The sequence below is a fragment of the Aotus nancymaae genome, unplaced genomic scaffold, assembly GCF_030222135.1.
Source record: "Aotus nancymaae isolate 86718 unplaced genomic scaffold, 86718_ANA_hifiasm-v0.15.2.pri h1tg000008l, whole genome shotgun sequence".
Classification (NCBI taxonomy): domain Eukaryota; kingdom Metazoa; phylum Chordata; class Mammalia; order Primates; family Aotidae; genus Aotus; species Aotus nancymaae.
Genome location: NW_026988419.1, coordinates 26,570,331 through 26,593,469, shown reverse-complemented (window position 1 = coordinate 26,593,469; position 23,139 = coordinate 26,570,331). Strand labels below are relative to the sequence as shown.

The following is a 23,139-nucleotide window of genomic DNA, read 5'->3' as shown; positions in this document are numbered from 1 at the left end:
AGTGGGCAGAAAAATGTGAAGAGGTGAGACTTGCCTAGCCTCCTAGCCTACATCTTCTCCTGTGCTAGATGCTTGCAGACAGCCTATTGTGGGACCTTCTGATCATGTAAGTTAATAAACTCCCCTTTATATACACATATGTATCCTGTTAGTTCTGTCCCTCTAGGGAACCTTGACTAATGCAGATTTTGGTACTAGGAATGGTTCTAGAGAAACAGAATATTAAGGATGGAGTTTCTTTCATTGGTTTTAGGGTATCTGGAGTTGGCTGCTTAGTATGATTAGACCCCAAACTACTAAGTACTCTAATAGTATGGAGAAAACTGATAGTCCTTGGTATGAACCGTTTAGAGTTATGCAAAATAAATGCATCTGACATTCCTGATTCATGACAGGCAGGGAGTTTAGTGACTCTATACATAATACCTTTGACTATATGTGGTGAACAAAGAAACATAATGAAGCTGCTTAGTTGCTCCTAAGTTCAGTGGACAAAGTGGCAAAAGAAAATGATGAACTCAGGGATTCTGTCTCCTGACTTCAGAAGCAGATACTGAGCCTCAAATCTCTGAAGATTGCCCTGAGTGACACTCTTATCTCCTGTAGAGAAAGAGCTGAAATTATAGAAAAACAGACACAAGCTCTTATGTGAGTGGCTGACCTGCAACAAAAGGTGCATGCACAGCCTTACCAGGTGTCTACTGTTAAAGTGAGGGCCTTGATTGGAAGAGAATGGGACCCTGCAACTTGGAATGGGGATGTGTGGGAGGACCCTGATGAAGCTGGGGACACTGAGTTTGTAAACTCTGATGAACCATTTTTGCCAGAAGGAACAGTTTCCCCATACCCAGTAGTGGCATCCCTGCCCATGCTGCCATTAGCCTTTCCACCTTTGTCTGAGGAGGTAAACCCTGTACTGCCTGAGGCAACATTGATGGCCTTTCTGAGGCAGTTGCCAGGCAAAATAATGTTGATTCTCCTCAGGAGTCGCCCCCAACACCTCTGTTTGCTTCTAGACCTATAACTAAAGTCCCAGCAGGCCCCTAGAGGTGAGGTTCAGATATGACCCATGAGGAAGTGAGCTACACTCAAAAAGAACTGCTTGAGTTCTCTAATTTATTTAAACAGAAATCTGGAGAACAGGCATGGGAATGGATGTTAAGGGTATGGGATAATGGTGGAAGTTGGATTAGGATGAATTTATTGACTTGGGCCCACTAAGTAGGGACTCTGTATTTAATGTTGCAGCTCAGGGAGTTAAAAAAGGTTCTAATAGTTTATTTGCTTGGTTAGCTGAAATATGGATTAGAAGATGGCCCACTGTGAGCGAGCTGGAAATGCCTGATCTCCCCTGGTTTAATGGAAGGGATCCAAAGGCTTAGGGAGATTAGGATGGTGGAGTGGATTAGTCGCTTTAGACCTATTCATCCCAGCTGGGAGGGTTCAGAAGATATACCCTTGACAAATGCCTTGTGAAATAGATTTGTGAGGGTAGCACCTGAATCTTGGAAGAGCCCTGTAGTTGCTCTTCTCTGTATGTCAGATCTAACAGTTGGAACCACAGCCACTCAACTACAAAACTTAAATACATTGGGAATAATTGGATCCCGAGGTGGCAGGGGCCAACTGGTGGCAATTAACCAACTTTCAAAGGCAAGATGGGTGTAGCTAACGTTATGGGCAGCAGAGACAAAACAGCAATCAGAATAGTCTGACTCGTGTAGAGCTCTAGCATTGTCTGATTGACCACGATGTTCCTAGATGTGAAACTGATAGGAAGCCTACTGCATTTCTACTTAATTTATAAAGCATAAATCGTCTGGGTCTAATGAACAAAAGACCCATTTGAATTATAAAACAGAGAATCATGGCCCTCAATCAATTTCCAGATTTGAGCCCGTTTACAGACCCTGAACCCCTTGAATGAAGGGGAGACCGGACCTCCTTGAGGAAGGACCCCACTACATTACCAACAATTTAGGCAGTGAATCTTTCTCCCATCCTTCCCCAAAGAGACCTCTGGCCTTTTACCAGGGTAATGTGCATTGGGGAAAGGGAAATAATTGGACATTTCAGGGACTACTGCACACTGGCTCTGAGCTGACATTGATTCCAGGGGACCCAAAATATCATTGAAGTCTTCCAGTTAAAGCAGGGGCCTATAGAGGTCAGGTAATTAATGGAGTTTTACCTCAGATCTGACTTACAGTGGGTCCAGTAGGTCACCGGACTCATCCTGTGGTCATTTCCCCAGTGCCAGAATGCATAATTGGCATAGACATACTTAGTAGCTGGCAGAATCCCCACAATGGCTCCCTGACTGGTAGGGTGAGGGCTATTATGGTAGGAAGGGCCAAATGGAAGCCAAAAGAGCTTTCTCTACTAGAAAAATAGTAAATCAAAACTAATATCGTATCTCTGGAGGGATTGCAGAGATTAGTGCCACTATCAAGGACTTGAAAGACGAAGGGGTGGTGATTCCTACCACATGTAAGTTAATACTTAAACTCCTTTTTATATATATGGATCTATATATCATATTAGTTCTGTCCCTTAAGGGAACCCTGACTAATACACTAATCTAGTCCTACTTTCCCTTTTATTGTTTTTCTTACTTGCTGTTTGTTCTTTCTATACTATTCTAGTTCGTCGGGGGGAGGGGGGAAATCTTGTCTCCTTACTCTTATCAATTTCATTCTATTTCAATGAGAAAAATGCTAGTGATTAAATTGATTTCATTAATCACTGTATTTTTTTTACAATCCACCTAAGGTTATGGAAATGTTTCCCAAAATATGGAAAACACTATAATTGGATATATTTGATTCTATGCTTATTCAACAAACGATCTCCTTACATCAACCCATTTTCTCTCTTTTTATCATGACTAAAGTTCTTTCGTTTGCATAAGCTTATTATTTATCTGGGTAAGGGTCTAAGAACCTAAACTGTAATTAGCAACTGAAACTGTTCTGATGTGAGTAGTCTCCGGAATACACATTCTACAATTTGGCTTCTCTTCCTCTACCCTGGAAAGCTGCCATCTCCTTCTTCATGACAGATCTTACAGTTTTTCTCACTTCTCACAAGGGCCTTGGTGCCCTCAGATTTGAAGTGTTGCTTAATGCCAACTAGGCCAAATGCAATAACAGTGCTGCCACTCAGATATCTACAGAGACACTGTCTAGGTGGGACTGAGTTCACCATACTTGTAAGGACAGTGATTTGGGCTGTTGATAGTCCCCTATAGGGCTCATGTTACAGCTGGATTAATTCTCTAAGCCTGACACCATCTATTTTGTGCTTTGTCCTGAAGACTAAGTTCTGATTTTTTATCTTGCTCAAATTCCTTTCTAAAGAGAAGTCATGCCCTACAAACCATAAATTCTCATCAGATGTGTTTTATTTAATCCTTTATATCGTAACTTACCTTCCAATCTGACTCTGCCATAACAAGGAATCAAATCAAAATGTTTTACTCCAAAATATATTTCCTTGCAGTACCTTGAAATTGCCCTGCAAAATCTCTTGTGGGAAAAATCCACATTCAATAGAGAATCCCCTCTCTCCTTTGTTTTCCTTCCTTCCTTGGAAGATCCAGGAGATAATCAATTAAGAGCCAGGGACCCTTTTAAGTCTGATACGAAACAATTTACAACCTGCTCTCTCTGAAGTCTGCTGAGTGCTTCCTCTGTACGATAAAACTTGGTTTCCACAATCCTTTATCTCACCCCGAACATTCCTATCAATTCCAGGTCTTTAGACAAATTCAACCAATTGTCTGTGAGAAAATGTTTAAATTTACCTATAGCCTGGAGCTCCCCTCACCAGCTTTGACTTGTCCCACCTTCCTGAACAAAACCAATGTATTTCTTAAATGTATATGACTGATGGCTCATGCCTTCCTAAAATATATAAACCCACGCTGTACCTCGACCACCTTGGGCACGTGTTCTCAGGACCTCCTGAGGGCTGTGTCACGGGCCATGGTCACTCATATTTGGCTCAGAATAAATCTCTTAAAATATCATACAGAGTTTGACTCTTTTCATCAACAGTCCCGCCATCCACCATCCACCAGTCATACTGCTAACTAGCCACTCAGCCAAACAACAGATGGCCCCTACCTACCTTTCCAGTCTCATCCATCCTATGCATCCAGAAGACACTGTATTCAGAAGACATGCACATTGTTGTATATAAGATCTCTAGACATTCTTCATATTGCACAACTGAACTGACTCAGTTTCTGAAGAAATGCCCATTTTTTAGATCTTTGGTTATCTTATGTCCCAAATAGATTTCAAGATACAATTAATTTTTTTTCCTTTATACAAGGCTTTCTCCTTTTCATGTGAGTGTTTTTTGTTTGTTTGTTTGTTTGTTTGTTTTTGACACAGTCTTGCTCTGTCACCAGGCTGTAGTGCAGTGGCGTGACCTTGGCTCACTGCAACCTCTGCCTCCCGGGTTCAAGCAATTCTCCTGCCTTAGCCTCCCAAATAGCTGGGATTACAGGCACATGCCACCATGCCCAGCTAATTTTTGTGTTTTTAGTAGAGATGGGGTTTCACCATATTGACTAGGATGGTCTTGTTCTCTTGACCTCATGATCCACCCGCCTCAGCCTCCCAAAGTCCTGGGATTAGAGAGGCATGAGCCACCGCACCCGGCCCTCATGTAAATTTTTAGACTACTTATTGTGTACTTTCCTTCCTTTTCATCTATCTTGCCTCATTTTATGAAGCCATTTAATTCATGGTGTATCTTGGGATTTACCTTTTCAAATTCTCATGGCCCCTTTCCCCAGTGAGTGGGGCCATCATTTCCTTATTGTGGCCCCAGTGTCTCTCACAGCGACCAGCAGATAGATGGTGCTCAGTGAATATCTGGTATTTTTCTCCAAAGATTTAAAGAGATTTTAAATATAATCCTATTTTTAAATATAGGATGACCTGACTCCCACTTTATAGTTGGTGGGTGATCGAATTTCTTTCTTTGAAATGTAGTGTTAACTCTTGAATAAAAAGGGCATTTGAAAACATTGAGTCTAAGTGTACCTACCATCTGAGACCTGTCCTTTCTGGCTGTCATCTGTGATGAGTAAGGAGATCCTTTTATCTTTTTTACGTAGTTCAGTTTCTAAAATCAGTAAAGTCAGTATTGCATTAATTGAAGAGATTAAACAAACCTCACACAAGTATAATCTCATTGATATGTTAGTAAGCGGAGATCTCTACACTGTGAGAGGGTGGGAACCTCTGATTACTTTCAATTCTCTGATTTTGGAATACCTGGAAGAGTGTTTCCTTATGAGGGCAAGAGCCAAAGATGATACAGTTAAGATCAATCAAATACACACACGAACACACACACACACACACACACACACACACACCCCTTGACCTTTGTTCTTTGTTAATACACAGCATAAAATCAAGTCTTTTTTTTTCTCACAAAACTGTTTATAATACAAGTATATTTGGGACAGTTAGGACTATCTATAAGTCAATGGAGTCAGTTTTGGAATGACTGCTTTGTAGCCCACTCCCATGAAAGGAATTTGAAGCTCTATTCTGCCTAGTGCAGGAAGCACACAGAGGGCCTCTGAATTCTGAGAATAAAAGAATTTGAGTTAAATCAAATGCGCACTGGACTTCTATATATCCTTCTGTGCCTGCACCTTCACTTCCTGCATCCTCTGGGCTTTGGTTTGGCCCACTCCTGGTGACTTGGCCATCAGCCAGAACCTCCTCTGAACTCCGAAACACCACACTTCCTCCCCCACTTCCCCTACTTTGACCTCACTCAATCCTCTCTGGTTTGGACCAATGGCCCTCTCTGTTTATTTTGATCAGTTAGTCCATTCTGAAAGGCAGCAACTGTTTTAATTGGTTGGGATCTGTACCCATCCTGGTTGTTAAATAGTTTCAATATCCCCCTTGTTTGGACTCTTCTATTTTATTTTTTTTAGACAGAGTCTTGCTCTGTCACCCAGGCTGAAGTGCAGTGGTGCGATCTTGGCTCACTGCAACCTCTGCCTCCCTGGTTCAAGTGATTCTCTTGCCTTAGCCTCCCAGTAGCTGAAATTACAGGCATGTGTCACCATGCCCAGCTAATTTATTTTATTTTATTTCTATTTATTACTTCCTTCCTTAACCAACCTAGACCCCCAAAGTCTATTACTTCATCTGCTTTCTTACAATGACCTTCAACATCTTTGCCTCATCTTCTTCCTTCCCAAATGCTAAGTGAACTGGACTCATTTTCCACTCTTATGCTCAATGTGGATAACCAAAGTCACCTTAGCTATGGGGGTCTAGATTGGATAAAGAAGGAAGTAATAAATGGAAATAAAATCCAGCTACTTGGGAGGCTGAGGCATAAGAATTGCCTGAACCTGGGAGATAGAGGTTGCAATGAGCCAAGATCGTGCCACTGCACTCTAGCCTGGGTGACAGAGTGAGACTCCATCTCAGAAAAAAAAAGTAATTTTTAAAAATAGAAAAAAGCTTATAAAAGGGTATAAGTGATATAAAGAAAAAGGATATAAAGAAAAAAATATTTTTGTATAGCTGTACAAGATGTTTGTGTTTTAAGCTAAGTGCTAATAGAAAAGAGTTATTAAAAACATAAAACTTATAGAGTAAAAAAAAATACAGTGAGCTAAGGTTAATTTGTTATTGAAGAAAGAAAAAAAATTTTAAATAAATTCAGTGTAGCCTAAGTGCATGGTGTTTATCAGTCTACAGTAGTATACAGTAATGTTCTAGGCGTCCACCACCACGCACAGCTAATTTTTTGTATTTTTAGTAGAGACAGGGTTTCGCCATGTTGGCCAGGATGGTCTTGAACTCCTGACCTCGTGATCTGCCTGCCTCAGCCTCCCAAAGTGCTGGGATTACAGGTATGAGACACCACACCCAGCCTAAAAATTACTTTTTTCTTTGTAATTTTTTTTTGGTTAAAAACGAAGACACAAACACATACATTATTAGCCTAGGCCTACACAGGGTCAGGATCATCAGAACGTCACAAGGTGGAAGGAATTGCTTAACCCCATTATGTTATGGAACCACTGTGGTATTACGCCATCTGCCATTGACCAAAATGTTGTTATTCACATATGCCTGTATTTCAAACCTTCGTGTCCTTCCTTACAAGCCCAGCCTTTCTCTGAGTCTTTGGCCCTCTCGACCTGGTCCCACTGCCTGTTTTGTTTCTCACTCTTCCATCCCATACACTTACTTGCATCTGCATCCATCACCTTCTCCCGTTCCCTCCAGCCTCAGCAGCAGACACACTTTCAGTTTGGAGGTGACCCTGTGCTCTGGCACTTAAGTTCTACTCAAGCAGAGCACCCTTCTGCTCACTCCCCTCTATCTTCACCCTCTCCTCTCTAATAGTAGTTAGACTTTAACATCCAACCATCCAGATGTCAATCCGTCTCCTCGTATTTTTGGATTTATGTATCATGCACATAGAACAAAATCCAAGAGGCACGAGAAACCCTAAACTGCAGAAGTCTTCCCTCCCCCGCCACTCAGGTCCTCCTCCAGGAGGTCACTATGGTTATCAGTTTCTTCTCATTACTACCAGTTGCTGACAACTCTGTGTCCTCATGTCCAGCCCAGAGCTCTCTCCTGGGCTCCAGAGACACGTGTCTGTTACCTACCAGACACTTTCACTTAGATGCCTCTTGAAAATCTGCTCCTTCTCCTTTATTCCTTACATTAATTGCACCTTCCCAATCATATTCATAACTCAGTACACATAGTAAGTGACAAGGACAAGAGAGGCAACCAGCTCGAGGACTCCAGCTGCCCCAGATTCTGCCCCTAGAACTGAGGATATCAAGAGCTCCACATACTCAATTCATTTGTGGCCCACTGTTTGGGAAGTTCTCCCTCAGATAACACCACGACCATGTGTGGAGATGTTGAAAACATCAGGGACATTCTTGACTCTCTAGAGTGCTCTGTTATCCTCAATCTCAGATTGGTCAGGTTCTGTCCACTGTATCTCTTGCAAATCTAGCTCTTTCTCTACATCCCCACAGCCACTGCTTGCTTAAGGTCCTCATCATTTCTCTGCCTGCAACAAGGCTGGTCTTCCTGCTTCCTCTCTCCCCCTCCAATTTATTCTTCCCATTGCAGACAGTGATCATTTTAAATTAGAAGCTGCTCCTGTCCTTATTCTGCCTAAAATCTTTCATTGGTTTTAGCAAGGCCCCTATTTACCTTCTGGCCTCCCGACATTCCTCAAACTCTATTTTCCAGATAAAGCAAATTGGCAGTTTTCCGAAAGTTCTTTCTTTTTTCTTTAGCTTTGAATACGTTCCTTTCTCTGAATTGAACAACTCTCCCATTTACTCCTACCATGCCCCTGACAGTTGGCCTTCCTTCCTCTCATAACTCAGTTTTGATGTCATCTCCTCTAGAAAGCCCTCCCATCATGTTAGAGTCCTGATGGTGCCCTTCCCACTGCTGTCATGGTGTATGGCACATTCCTTGGACCTACAGCACCAAGCACACCAGCTCCAGAGTGACACTCTGGCCTCTAAAGCTAGGGACCTTCCTCTCTACTTTGGTCTCATTTCTGCCCTCTCCATTCCACAAAATTGGTGTCATCAAAGTCACAAATGACTTTTGTCATACATCCACTGGGTACTTTTCAGGTCTCATTTTATCTGATACACCAATAGCATCTGACATTGTAGACCAGTCCTTGTTCTTCAAACACCCTCTGTCATCAGATTTCAGGGGCTTATCCTGTCTGTCTGACCACCCATCATGGTTGTCTGTCAGTTGCTCCTGTTCCACTTAACCATGACGGACTAAGTTCCTCCAGGCTTTCTCCTCTCACCTTCTCTCTGGACAATCTGCATCATACAGATAGCTTCATTTCTATTTATGAGGCAACACCTCCTCATTTGGCAACTGTAGTCCAGATCTTTTTGAGCTCCAGGAAGTATGCAGTTCTCCATGTGACATTTCCATTTTAGATCTCACACAGGTATTTCAGAATCAAATGTAAGAAATGAAACTCATGCTTTTTCTACTCTGGCACCATGCTTCTTCCTCTTCCATCCACATGTGCATGCAGAGCGCGTGCACACGTGCGCACACACACACACATACACACACTTCCCACATTCTCATATTCTCTCTCATTCTTTTACCATTTTCCCCTTATCAATAGTAAATCTGCCCAGTTTCTCAGCTAGAAGAACTTTGGGATTCACCAGAGCCAATGTATCAGTAAGTCTTGATAATTCCACCTCCTAAATAGCTCTCAAATTTCTACTGCCTTTGGTCTTGGCTGTAACCATCTCTTCCTTGTGTCACTGAGCTATCCCCCAATACTTTCTGCAAACAGTCTTGCCTTATTCCAGGATATTTTGCAAACTAACCCCACACCTGACAGGTTCTCTCCATCTGGAAACCTTCTGTAGCTCTCACATCTACTCCTCATGGCTGTATCTCTCAGCTCCATCTCTTCTGGCTTCAGATACACACGCTTTTTCCAGTTTTTCCAAACAAGCGAGTATGTACTTTCCTGCTTCAGATTCTTCCCTTCTATCCCCAGGCATGAGCTCTGACCTGACGTGCCACAATTGCAGTCATCTACATAATGTGTGGCCAGCCCCTTGATGGACTGCAGGTTCCAAGAGGGCAAGATCAGGTCCATCTAATTCACCTCTGTATTTCCAGCTCCTGCTACTGGCTTATAGTTGGTACTGCATACACATTAGCAGAGGAAGAAATATTGGGCTCCAAAAGACACTCGACTAAAGCCCTTTGCATAAATAAATTGATTTATTTCTACATGCATATATCCATACTTGAGATCATCTTTAAGGCAAAGAAAAGATGTCAGCCCTTCCTTATTTCTTTATGATTGGAGAAAATACCAATAAGAAAAATAAGCTTATTGAAATTTATTGGCTTTTAATAAAGTTATCTAAAAATAAATCTGGTGCTGTGGGTTAAATTGTGCTTCCAAAAAGATATGTTGGAGTCTTAATACCTGGCACCTATAAATGTGATCTTATAGGAAATAGAGTCTTAGCAGATATACTCAATTTAAGATGGGGTCATACTGGTTTAGGGCAGGTCCTGAATGCAATGACTGGTATCCTTAGAGAGAGACACAGAGAAAGAGAGAGAGAGAGAGAGAAAGAAAGAAAGAGAGAGAGAGAGAGAAATGGAGGGAGAGATTTGGAAACACAGAAACACACACAGGAAAGACAGACATGTGAAGAGGGAAGCAGAAATTGAAGTGATGCAGCAAGAAGCCAAGAATGCAAGCCCTGCAACCCAAAGCTAGAAAAAGCAAGAAAGAATTCTTCTCTAGAGTCTTCAGAGAAAGTGTGGCCCCACTGACACCTCACATCAGGTACTCTAGTCTCCCGAGCTGTGAACAAATAAATTTCTGTTTTTTCTTTTTTTTTTTTTTTTTTTTTTTTTTTTTTTGAGACGGAGTTTCGCTCTTGTTACCCAGGCTGGAGTGCAATGGCGCGATCTCGGCTCACCGCAACCTCCGCCTCGTGGGTTCAGGCAATTCTCCTGCCTCAGCCTCCTGAGTAGCTGGGATTACAGGCACGCGCCACCGTGCCCAGCTAATTTTTTGTATTAGTAGAGACGGGGTTTCACCATGTTGACCAGGATGGTCTCGATCTCTTGACCTCGGGATCCACCCGCCTCGGCCTCCCAAAGTTTCTGTTGTTTTTAAGTCATCCAGGTTGTGGTAATTTGCTATGGTAGTCCCAGGAAATAAATATGATACCTGCAAACTTATAAGATCATAGTGTTCTTAAGTTGTGTTTTCTTTAATATTCTTATGAGATGTTTTATTTCAAAGGACACATGGAACTTAGCAGTTTATTTTGTAGTTAATTTAGTTTAGAAATGATAAAATATAAATAGGAGTTACTCATACTAACAGTGATTCAGTTATAACAAATATTTTAATACCCTTTTAATAGCAGCCCAATAAAACATCACATCTAAGAGGTTACCTGATTGGTATGGCTGAAAATGTATCTTGTCTCCAAGTGCAACAAGTTTCTCCTGTTGAAAAATTTTATAATCACAGAATTAAATGACCACATTCCTAACTTAATTATTCTTTAATAGAAAAACACTTTGATTCTTTAAATAACAAATAAATGTTTTTAACATACCAGAAATTGTATAACCAACTGAGTAGTGTTCTTTCACTGATTTTTTTTTCAAACATTTATAATCCCATTATTTTTAGGAATTAAAAAAAAATAGAATCCATAGAAAAACGAATGTATGCCTTGGCCTAGGAGAATCAGTTTAAGGTCATTATCAAAGTCAGTCCCCTTGCATCTATTCTGATATTACCTGAATTAGATCACTTGTCATTCTGGTCATTATTTGTTCACTTATTTCAATATCTTTGAGATCTGTAAGAACCACCCAAGTTCCATTCTCAAATTTCACAGGCATAGAAAAGACGATCCCTTCAGGAATACCAAACTGGCCTACAGTGAGCAAACACAAAGCAAGCAACACAGCAGAACTTAGAAACATACACCTTTTCTGTTAAGCATTGTAGAAAATACAGGATTTTTAATGATAATGATGGAATTAAATTTCTGGGAATTCTTCTCCAAGGAGGACTGAAACACTCACTCTAGAAGGACTGACTGAGCAACTATCCAAGTTCTAACAATTCTGCCATTTGTATTTGTCTCACATCCAGAGGCTAATGCGGTCTTTCTCTTTTTTTTTTTTTTAATAATCATATAAATTTATTAAAGAGCTTTCCAAATTCAACACTAATGTGGGAGCCATAGAACAGAAGAATGCAGTCTTTCTCTTTTGAATCCTGTCTATATTCTTTTTGTCTGTCTGCGTAGCTTTATCCCTGACCCTCTATGTAGCCCATGAGCCTAAGTCGTTTGTCCATCTGGCCTTCTAGTCTTCTCGCCTGCTACGGCAGTCATATAGCCAGAGTATAAAGAACTGGGAAGGGAAAGGAGGGGAAACAGGAAATTTGGTTATTTTGTCATGTGTTTGTTTCATGTGGGATGATTTTCTTTACATATTTCTACACCTTAGGCAGAAGTCATCCTTCGCTTAATAATACATTTAATTTCTTTAAGATATACAGAAATACTTACATTTGGATGTGCTCTAAATAAAAAGATTGACAATATTTATTATTAACTGAGAACCATTCAGACAAAATTGTCCCCATTTCTGGTATCTCAATCACATAAGAAAATTATTCCTGACCTTCTGGACAACAAAAATGTCACTAGGGGAAAAAAATTGAGGACATTTAAGAAACCAAGATCTAAAAGACTTCTCCTTAGAGGAATACCCAGGTCCTCAAGTCATGCTGTATTTTGTTTAATCTGTGAAGAGCTAGCCTTATGGACAGAAGAGATATGAGGGTTTACCTATTCAGTATGGTTTCAGAAAGACAAAGAATGATCATTTACCCCTCTGCCCCAAGTACTGTGTTATTTATTTTTGAATATAATTCCTACAGAGATTAATTAAACTTTCTTTCTACAAATAAAGGTAAGGCTTTAAATGCCTATTTCCCTAAGAAGATAACTTGCTGATTTGAATTCACACTATGGCAATGTTCATGCACCTTAACTTCAATTGAACAAGATTCATTGAGTGTCTACCATATAAAATGCTGCTCCTGTGAAGGTGCAGAGAGGTGGCCCAGAAAAAGCCTTTGCCCCCAGAGTGCCACAACGAAGGGGACATATGCAACTAATCACACCAGCAAAAGCAGGCAGACTATAATATTCTCTGTGATAGGGGAGCAAAGTGCTGTGTGGGGGTATAGAGGAGAGAAATAGATTAATTCTGACATGAGGGATTTCAAATTTCTTAACCTTCACTGGAGTCACTGAAAAGATAGGGAATATGGTGGTTCTACTTATAAAGAATACAAGAGATGGAACAGATTAGGAAGAAATATAGTAGATTCAGTTTGGTATATGTTGGATGAAAGTGACAACATGACATCCAGATGACAATGTTTCACAAGCCAAAGCTCAGCAGCTCTGGGAGTGAATTAGCTTGCTGAGGAAGAAAGTAGAACACAAAGGGAAGAGATGCTTCAGATAGACCTTACAGATGACAGAACATCAGCTATTCTCTTTCCTGTTTTGTAAAAATGGCAGAAGTCTTCTGAATAGTTTTTAGTAGATTAAAACATTAGGGCTGTAAAAGTTTATATGCAGTATTTGTGGATGGAGAGCAATCTTTCCACATCCCCAGTGCTGCCTGGTACCCTAAGATCTGGGTCCTGTAGTGCCCCTCTCTATCCTGCCTTTATATCTGTCTTCCTGTGGCTCCCTGTGCCCAGTGTCCTTTCCACACTTGTCTTCTAGGTCAATATTCCTCATACTTTAGTCTTACTGGAGTGTCACCTTCTTTATGAAGCCTGTCCTGGTTCCACCTGCTTCCTGCCTGGAATTAACCTGCTTTCCCTTTATCTCTTGCTAGGAAAACCTAACAAGATGGTTTTGTTTATGTATCTGGCTCTTGTTTATTCCACTATAGGTTTCCTGAAGGCAGAGGCCAGGTCCTAACTCCTATGTGTATTTCCAATACATTCATACAAAATATTATTGACCTTCTGAATGAATAATTGAATGAATGAATGATTATGACATTGTAAAAGTCCATACACTTTATAGACCATGTGGAGAACTAGACAGGCGGGGACACAGAATTAGGAGCACAAGGCATAGATAGAGGCATTAAGATTTTACGAGATATGAAAAAATCCAGATTTACCTTCACTCAATATTCCTAAAGATACAATCTCCCCAGGCGGTGAGCCATGGTACCAGTATTTCAATGTAGTGGCTATACTGTGTGCAGCCAAAATGCCTCTAAATTGTCTTCCTGTGGCAGTTAAGTTTTTAAGAGTTGCCACAAATTCTCTTTTTACCCACTCACTGTAAGGAGAGAAACAATTTTACAATGGAGAGAGGAATGAGAGTGAAAAAAGATGTTCTCTGGTCAGTGAAACTAAGTTTCAGAAACCTTATCCACAGTCAAAAATAGAAATATGACTATTTCTAGTGTCTTTCCTCAAGTGTCTTCAATCCCCATAAAAAGGCAACTGAAAAACAATGAGATGTAGCAGAAAGGAGTCCCAAAATGTCAAACTGAAAATATGATAATATAAATATGGAACACGGAAAAGCGGCTAAAAATGGCAAGAACCATTACTTTTGTTACAAAGAATTTATCCTGTGTAGACACTATCTTGCAACCAGTAGTACCCTTCACTTTAAACAAAATAATTTCATAAAACACTGAATTACAGTTGAGTATCCCTTATCCTAAATGCTTAGGACCAGAAGTGTTTCAGATTTTGGAATATTTGCATATACACAATGAAATATCATGGGGATGGAACTCAGGTCTAAACACAAAGTTTATGTTTCACATACACTTTATACACATAGCCTGAAAGTAATTTTATACAATATATTTAATAATTTTGTGCATGAAACAAAGATTGTGTAAATTAAACCATCAGAAAGCAAAGTGTAGAATTTTCCTCCGGTGGTATCATGTTGGTGCTCAAAAAGTTTCAGATTTTGGTGCATTTCAGATTTCTCATTTTTGGATTGGGGTGCTCAAGCTGCATTCATGTTGAGAATTAGGAAAATGCTTAAGTTTTTATGATCTAAAGCCTAAACTGAGAGAATAGTCCAGCCAGTTAGCCTCTGCTAACCCAGCACAACACAGCTCTGTGCAACACTGGTCTTGCCCGGGCAGCAAATGCAGAGGAATCATGCTTCAAAATAGCGAACTCAGGACACATCATCCCTAGGCAGGGGTGAAGTTCCACAGTCTGAGGAAGAAAAGGAAGGCAAGAAGCAATGGAAAGAAAATGCTACAACTGGGAACATGCTGCAAAGTTTAGAAAAATGCTTCAGAGGTGCTCCTTCCCGCTTCTCCTCTGCCTCATCATAGTTGCTAGTGTTTACTGTGCAGACACCAGACACATCTCTAAGTCCTTTATCTGGAGTAATCCATTTCATCTTCCCCAAGACCCTATAGGGCCCTTATCATGTTACCATTTCCACTTTGCCGATGAAAAACTGAGTCATAGTGAGGCTAAGCAACTTCTCTAAAGTCACACAGCTAATAAGTGGCTAAGTGAGGATCCCAGCCTGGGTGGATTGGTTCTAAGACTGTGTTCCTCACCACCTCCTGCTTCTGCCTCCTGCCACAGAACGCCCAGCCTGGCCTATGCCTGCTTGTCATCTTCTTTTCTTGAAAATGTTTCAACTAACTTCAACCTGGATAGACAGCTCTGTCTTTACATGAAGTAAGATTCCCTTACATACGCTTGCTTTAGAGATAACCTTACTTGAATATATGAGCTACTGAAGAATCTGAAATATAAAAATTTGTAATTTCAAAATCAATTACCTAGTTGATATTCTGTGGAACTTTCTTCAGTAGACAGCATGAACAAATATAAGTGTGAACAATGCAAGTTATTATGCAAAGATGTATAAGACGATTTAAAAATTTACAACCATTATACATTTAACACTGTCAGTATACTTCACTTAAAAATATACCATACCTGTCAAAAATCAAATTTAAAAGAGGGCGTGAATAATGAAGAGGTCCCCAAATGGCACTCTCATATCTGTACACCTTTGTTTTTCTCAGATCGACGTAATTATTTCCACTGATATTACCCCAAATTATCACATCTTTAATGTCTGTGAAGAATAGAAAGTTTTTTTAAAAATCACAGTAATGTATATTCATATAAAAAATTACCTAAAGCCTATTTTTTGTTTGTGTGCATGTTTGTTTTAGGATTGGTCCTTTTTCTATAAAATGAATCTAAGTTTATGATTCCTAAAATTGTGCAAAATGTATGGATCACCTCCCTAATTATCATAGTTTGGCCGTCCCTAATAATGTTCTATGAATGGTATGGTGTATAATTAAATTACAGAAATAAAGAAATGTTCCCTGAAAGAAACTGCTACTGAAAATTATATTACTGGTGTTTGTCCTGACTTTGCTTGCCATTAAGAGACAGAAAGGTGGAGAGAGAGTGAGTGAGAAGTCAAGAGAGGTTGAGAGAGAAAGGACTTTTTAATATGCTTTGATTTTTGACAAGGAGTTCTTGATTCTAGACTAGAATAGAAATTAGGGCAATTCATTTAACTCTCTGATGGGTTTCAGCTCTGGCAAAATGAGGACCCTGGGCACATCTTAGTCAACAAATAGTTATGAAATGGTACTAGGTTTAGAAGAAAACAAATCAGCTCAAATCCTTACAACATTCTAGGGGTGGTGGGTAGTGGATGAGGTATTATACAAAGTGATACATGCTAAAAAGTAAAATAAGACCGTAGGGGTTAGAGAGAAATAGGCATTGGCATTCAATACGATTTTATAATGGTGACCTGTCTAGGAATGTTGTATGAAAACTGCAAATAAATAATTTTAGTTATTTACTTATTTAACATTTCTTTGCCTAAAAACTTATTCACTTATAAGTACACACCACTTTCTACTGTGGAGAGTAACTTCTTCCCTGTTCTCCTGTATAAGATTGCTTTTGACTTCACCTCACAGAACATCCTACTGACTTGTCCTAACTAGAAGGACTACTTTTCTCAGGTAAATCATGGTAGGCAGTGACATGTGCTGGTTCAACAGTTCACAGATGTGATTCTCTTGGCCTTCCCCTCATGGTCATAAGATGGCTGCAGCAGCTCCAAGTATCACTTACTCTCACACAGTTGCATTTAAGGGCAGGCAATAGGGAAAAGAATGGGGTGGAAGCTTCCTCTTTTGCCTTTTCTCTTTTCAGAAAGTGAAATATTCTTCCCAGGGGACCCCAAAGAGACTAGGTCACTCAACCACTCCTAGCTGCAAAGAAACTAAGAAAAGGGGTGATTGTTTGAGCCTCTATAGAAGGGAGAGGCTAGGGGAGAAGAGGATGGGAAACAGATTTTGGGTAGCTGCCTACCTTCGTCCTGTGAGATTCCCGTCCTCATCAGAATGACTCATGCAGTAGGAATAGCTAGTTCTCCCTCCACCACCCAACTCTCAGGGGAGTAGCGATGTGCTCCCGGGTCCCTCAGCTGCATGTTGTAGGAGGGAGGGGAGGGTGGGAGTCAGGGTTTGGAGCTCATAGAATCCCATATGGGGAAAATAATTCTTCGACCAGGTAAGCATATGGTAGGCTTCCTTCCTACAGCCTAAAGAAGCCTTTTAATCTTGCTGGGTTTCATTTCTCTTATTAGCTTTGAGGCCCTTGATAGCTCTAAACACCCTAAATTATGCAACAGAAAATGATAGTGGACATCTGCCTTTTTCCCTCTTGGTATGAATTCCTCTTCCTTTTTTTTTTTTTTTTTTTCCCATTAAGAGCATCCTGGTTTTTCTTTACATAACTGTTTCTTCTCCAATGTCAGTCCCTATGTGTCAGGTGGGACTGTCCTCATGCCTTAGGTCCACCTATAGGCATTAGATGCAGATTCCACCCTCCTGGCCATGATGATTGATTTAGAGACAGGCATGCAGTCCCAGCCTGGACGATGAGTTTGTACTTCTTTTGAACAACCAATTGGGAAAGAAAGCCCTAATTTTCCTGCTTAGGTAAACTATAAGCATGTGAGTCTGGGATGCCACTTTTTAGGGCTCAACTGAGAAGGAGACCAACACAGAGAGCAGAGCAGAGGGGTAGGCCAGCAGAGAGAACACAGGCATGTCCTGGTGCCATGGTTTGAGCCCCAGCATCCAGCTATTTCTGAAATAAGAACTACCTTCTGTGCTTTTCAGTTATGCAGGGAAAATATTCTCTATTTGACTTCAATCACTTTTTGTTTTCTGTTTTTTTGTTTTTTGTTTTTTTAGTCAAGGTCTTGTTCTGTTGCCCAGGCTCACTGCAGCCTCATGGCTCACTTGCAGCCTCAAACTCCTGGGCTCAAGGGATCCTCCTGCCTCAGTCTCCCAAGTAGCTGGAATTGCAGGTGTGAGCCATGGTACCTGGTGACTTCAGTCACTTTGAGTTGACTTTCTTGCAACGGAAGGAGTCCTGATGAGCCAATACACATGGTCCAATAAATAGTGTTATTTATGAACTGAACTTAGGGGCTATCATGGATCGTGCTTTTCTGAAGAGGTTTGCCACCCTCTTGGCATCTAGAATAATCCCTGAATAATTTCCTTGGTGGTTTTTCTCTTTCATGATGTTTTGCTCAACTTTTGTCATTGCTGGGTGTCTCCTTGCTGCTTCACTGGCAATTCTACCTGGACTACTGTCCCTCTAGCGCCTTTTTCCTTTTACCAACTTTCCTCCATTTTTCTTTTTTCTGCTTCTCACATGCTTATTGGATTTGAGTAGAGTAGAGCTTAGAGTCATGGCACCAGCAGACCCGCAAGAGAGCAGCTTTCTGGTTGAAAGCCCCCAACCCTCATCAACACCCCCCTACCCCACCCACACATACACCTTGTTTTAGATTCTTCTTGATACTTTTCAGTAGTGTATCACACACCTTCAATGATAAGTCTATGTCTACACATAGAAGGTTGATGACAGAGATAAAATAGTTAGAAAAATGTTTTCATTTCCTATTGAATAATTTTAGCATCAATTCGGTTAAGTGTTGTAGTGACTTTGGGGATAAAACACTAAATATATGTATGCAGCAATACCTGAAGTTATGATTTCCAGAGTTTCATTATAACAAAAAAGATAATACAGCTCTGGCTATAATGTTAGGGGTTCACTGAAGCCTTTTTTGTCCTGACTGGGAACATTCTAGGCTCACATTTCATTGTCTTTCCAATTCTGCTTGAGAGAATGCCTGGCATCTCCTTCCCTTCTCAATGGACACAGTTGCCACCTGCTCCACCTAAAGGCAAAATTAGCTAAAATATGTCCAATATTATCTCTCTTTTCAAATACAACAATTCATTTTCTGATCTAGTCTCACCTTCAATGATTCGGATATTTACCAGTTCAAATATTAATAGGAGCAGAAACTGATCAGATATAATCCTATTGATAAGCTTCACATACTTGGAAATGTTTTTCATGTGCCAGACACTCTTCTAAGCACTTTAGAAATACATCTCACTGAATCCTCACATCCATTCTAGGAGATAGGTGCTGTTAACGTCCTCATTTTACAGATGAGGAAACTGAGGCACCGAAAGATTAAATGACTGCTCAAGGTTGTATGTGTGAGAGATGGGGCAGAGCCACTTGCACATAGCTTGGATTTTTTTAAACACTGGTTACCTTAATCGACTATAACAGGAAAAATGGAATACCAAGTATCAAATTATCACCTGAATAATATAAATTATATCTTACTAAATATTTGTTGATTTTTATAATGATGGAAAAAGTCAGACATGAAAGTCAGCAGCCAGTTAAAAAAAAAAAAAAGTTTGCACAGTAGTCAAATAACACAAGTTCTTTAAGTCTGTTTTACACTTTCTATCCCAGATACTCAGAATATTCCTAGAGGGGACAGTGTTCTTCCTGGCTGCTATGAAATCATGTTGTTTCAAAACCAAAACAAAAGCATAAAGAGTCATTCACTCACATGAGGGAGTTGTCTTCAGTTTTCTGGCCAGTACGGCTTTCGCTTCACCTTCCACCCCCAGTGCCACCGCAATAATGTTGTGTGCGATGCGTGGGGCGTATCTCATGAGTAAAACCGTCTTCAGGTTCACGAAGGTTTTCCCTCCCACGATGACTCTGACGGACTCATCAGCATTTTTCTCTATCAGGTACCCGTAGAGCCTGCACAGAGGCACCCTGCTTCGGAGGCAGTCCTCCAGAGTGAACACCTCCTTGTCGGTGGTGTCGTCCAGCACCACAATGACCTGGGCCTGGCGGAAGGCCTCTTCTACCGTCGTACAGATGGAGACGCTGCGCAGGACCGGTGACACCAGGTCCTGGGTCTCCATCACTAGGCTTTTGAGATGTTCTTCAGCCTGCTTGTTGTCAAATAGAGTTATGCTAATTTCCGTCTGCATCCCAAACACTTCACCACTCGTTAATATGGGTATTAGGTTGTAGCAGGCAGGAGCAGAGGCACTATTAAAAATGCAAAGCTGGATTGTGAATAGTTACATCCTTTGTCCCTTTTAAGCCTTTATTCTTAGTAGATATTTTTGCATATACATCAGCAGGGTGGTTTCATATTTAAATAAGCACACACACACAGCTGCATTGACATTTTAAGGCTAGAAGTCAAAAGTAGAACAAAAACTTCTCACTACCAGTCCCTTGCTCTGGCCACCTGAAATCAGTCCCCAAATAAGAAATATACCTGTTTATTAGGTTTTTCAAAGAAAACAGAATTCCCCCATGCAGAAATCAAAATAAAAAAAAAAAACTGTATTATATTACTGTAATTACATGTTTATATTTTCCCCTAAAAAGATAAAGATAAAAGTTTCAGTTAGCCATAGCTCTTTTTTTAAAAAATATAACCTCATCTACACAGTAATGACTTTTTTTTTTTTTGGAAAGGACTGCCTTTTCCAAATTCTTACACAGAAAAATCCTTACAAAGATGGTTCAGATCAACATAGGCTATTTATGGTGTATCTAACCACAATTCAGCAGGTGTTTACAGCTGTGACTATCAACTGTGGACTGTAATGCCCGCCATGGGAAGTTCAGAAACGCATCTGGGCATTTCTGGTAATCACAGTGGGTGTGGCGAGGTGTGCAATGGGAGTTTCAACAGTATCTGTACCAATTTAATCCTTTGAAACATATCTAAAGAAGATGTGATAGTCGTTAAACCTGGGTGATAAGATGGATCATGTATGTTTATTACATCATTCTCAATTCCTTTCTGTACTTCAAATATTTCATAATAACAGTTTTTAAAATGAGTGTATATATTAGGGTACACGTGCATATGAGCAGGAAAGTGCGAAAGACAAACTGAGGGATGAGGAAAGGACGGGGGAGGGAGAGAGAGAGCCAAAGAAACAGAAAGACAGTGTAAAGAAAGAAAGAGAGAGGGCGTGACAACAAAGACTGCATGTGCCCAGACTGGGAGCAAAGAGGAGCACACATGAGAAGAAGAAAAGCAAAAGGGAGCAAAGTGTGGGGAGAGGGGTTGTAGAGAGGGAGTAGGTGCATAGAGAAAAGCCAAAGAAAGCTCTAGCAAGTGAGAAAGAGGGAGGGAGCAACGGTCAGAGAGGGCAAGCTTCTGCAAAGCAGCCAAGCTATAGAGTTGTGTGTGTGTGTGTGTGTATGCATGTAAGTATACATACACACATATCTCAAACCTGACATTCAGGTAGTCTTCCATGAAATTAATCCCATTTCATTGTCCTTTCTAAATATAAAATGTCAATCTCATGAATCCTGGGATTTGACTGTCCCACCTGGTGATCCAGACCTGCAAGGTGTTGATGCAAGTTTTCAGGGCTTCCTCCTCCTGCTCTTTTTCTATATGCGTCCCCAGGTTCTCTTGAGCAATTACCTTCATCAGCTCAGTCGTCATGCTAGAGGTGACATCATAGTAAAGCTAAATATTGGGAAAGAGAAAGTCTGTATCAGAGAATAGATAACTAGTTGAAATTGACTATAATGGAAACTTTTTGTTTAAAGTCAAAATACAATAAAAAGAGACATGAGATAATGACTCAGAAAGCAAGATATTTGAAAAATAAAATAATGTAAGTGAATTATCATTGTTAGAACAGATAAGTCAAGTTAACTTATATACCTGGGCATGCTCCAGGAACTCATTATATCCTCCCAAAAGCAAACCCTTTCCTCCACGATCCAACAGCTCTCTCCAGATGATGGGGGAATTCTTGTGACTCCACTTATTCTTTTCACACACATCTTTTAGCCAATCCTGTTGAATGACATTCCAAGTGAAGTCACGTATTAAATCTGCCAGATAATTCAATTTCACACTTTAGAATTCAAACATTAAAATACTATGTTGTTTTAATGTCACTACTTATACATAATATAATTTAGATATCTTTAAAGAGTAAAATGTAAATATAGAAAATAATGATGTTAGTAACAGATTAATGAGATAAGAAAGAGTATTCTTCAAATTAATTGACCAAATAAAGGTACCGAAAGTTGCTCTTTTTCCTAAGGAGACCTGGAATGCAAGTGTTTAGCTTAAAGAGAGGTTACATTTTCCAAGTCAACTGATTTTTAAAAAAAATTCAACTAGTTTTGTCCTTATTATTCTTACCAGTCTTAGGGGCATATAAAATTTGATATTGTTTTTTAAATCTGCGAGTATGGTTTATGTAGTTCAGACTGAATGAATAAGCTAAAAGTTATTTGGAGATTTCTGATAATATTCATCAGAAAAAGTTTAAATTATCATTATCTGGTTTGTATAGGCTAGGCCTTCCAATGACAAGATCTGAGTAGTCAGATAGCAACATTTTTATCAGCAAAGTACATGGCAGCAGTCTTAAAACCATGTCATTAGAGGCATGGGTAATGAGGCTACCTAACAAATAAAATCCCAAAAGCTAATTTCCCTTGCTGACATTGAAGATCTGCCTGCCTTTATCTCACTTAAAGCAAACATTCTTTTTCATGTCTGCATGATATTTCCTAATGTATATGTACCACATTTTCTTTAACCAGTCAAACATTGATAGGCATTTAGGTTGATTCCATGTATTTGCTATTGTGAATAGTGTTGCAATGAACATATATGTGCATCTTGTCTTTATAAAAGAATGATTTATATTTTGGGGGGTATATACACAGTAACGGGATTTCTGGGTTGAAGGATATTTCCATCTTATACACTCCCACCAATAGTGTATAAGTGTTCCTTTTTCTCCACAACCTCGCCAGCATCTGTTATTTTTTGACTTTTAAATAATAGCCATTCTCACTGGTATGAGATGGTATCTCATTGTGGTTTTGATTTGCATTTCTCTAATAATCTGTGATGTTGAGCATTTTTTCATATGATTGTGGCCAAGGCTGTTGAAGGACGTGGTACTATAGACCTGAACTCTATGGCAACTGAGATGATAAAATCCTGAAATAATAGAGGTCAGTGGGCACTGCCAACCCGAGAACATTTATAGTAACAGAGCACTAAACAACCCA

General features: G+C 40.0%; 1 protein-coding gene across 8 annotated transcripts in view; it reads right to left on the bottom strand.

Moving 5' to 3' along the window:
* Positions 1–23,139, bottom strand: part of MDH1B (malate dehydrogenase 1B) — a 32,567-nt gene that overhangs the window by 3,884 nt on the left and 5,544 nt on the right. For 3 of the 8 annotated variants that reach the window (XM_012446255.3, XM_012446256.3, XM_012446262.3), the window contains 8 exons: positions 21,764–21,898; positions 21,420–21,562; positions 19,613–20,109; positions 15,613–15,754; positions 13,797–13,960; positions 11,370–11,509; positions 11,018–11,069; positions 5,062–5,139 (listed from right to left, as the gene is read on the bottom strand). In XM_012446255.3, coding sequence (XP_012301678.2) covers positions 5,062–5,139; positions 11,018–11,069; positions 11,370–11,509; positions 13,797–13,960; positions 15,613–15,754; positions 19,613–20,109; positions 21,420–21,562; positions 21,764–21,898 — 1,351 coding nt within the window. Of the gene's footprint in view, positions 1–5,061; positions 5,140–11,017; positions 11,070–11,369; positions 11,510–13,796; positions 13,961–15,612; positions 15,755–19,612; positions 20,110–21,419; positions 21,563–21,763; positions 21,899–23,139 lie in introns of those variants that run through there. The other 5 variants (XM_012446257.3, XM_012446258.3, XM_012446259.3 and 2 more) reach the window with 3 other exon arrangements.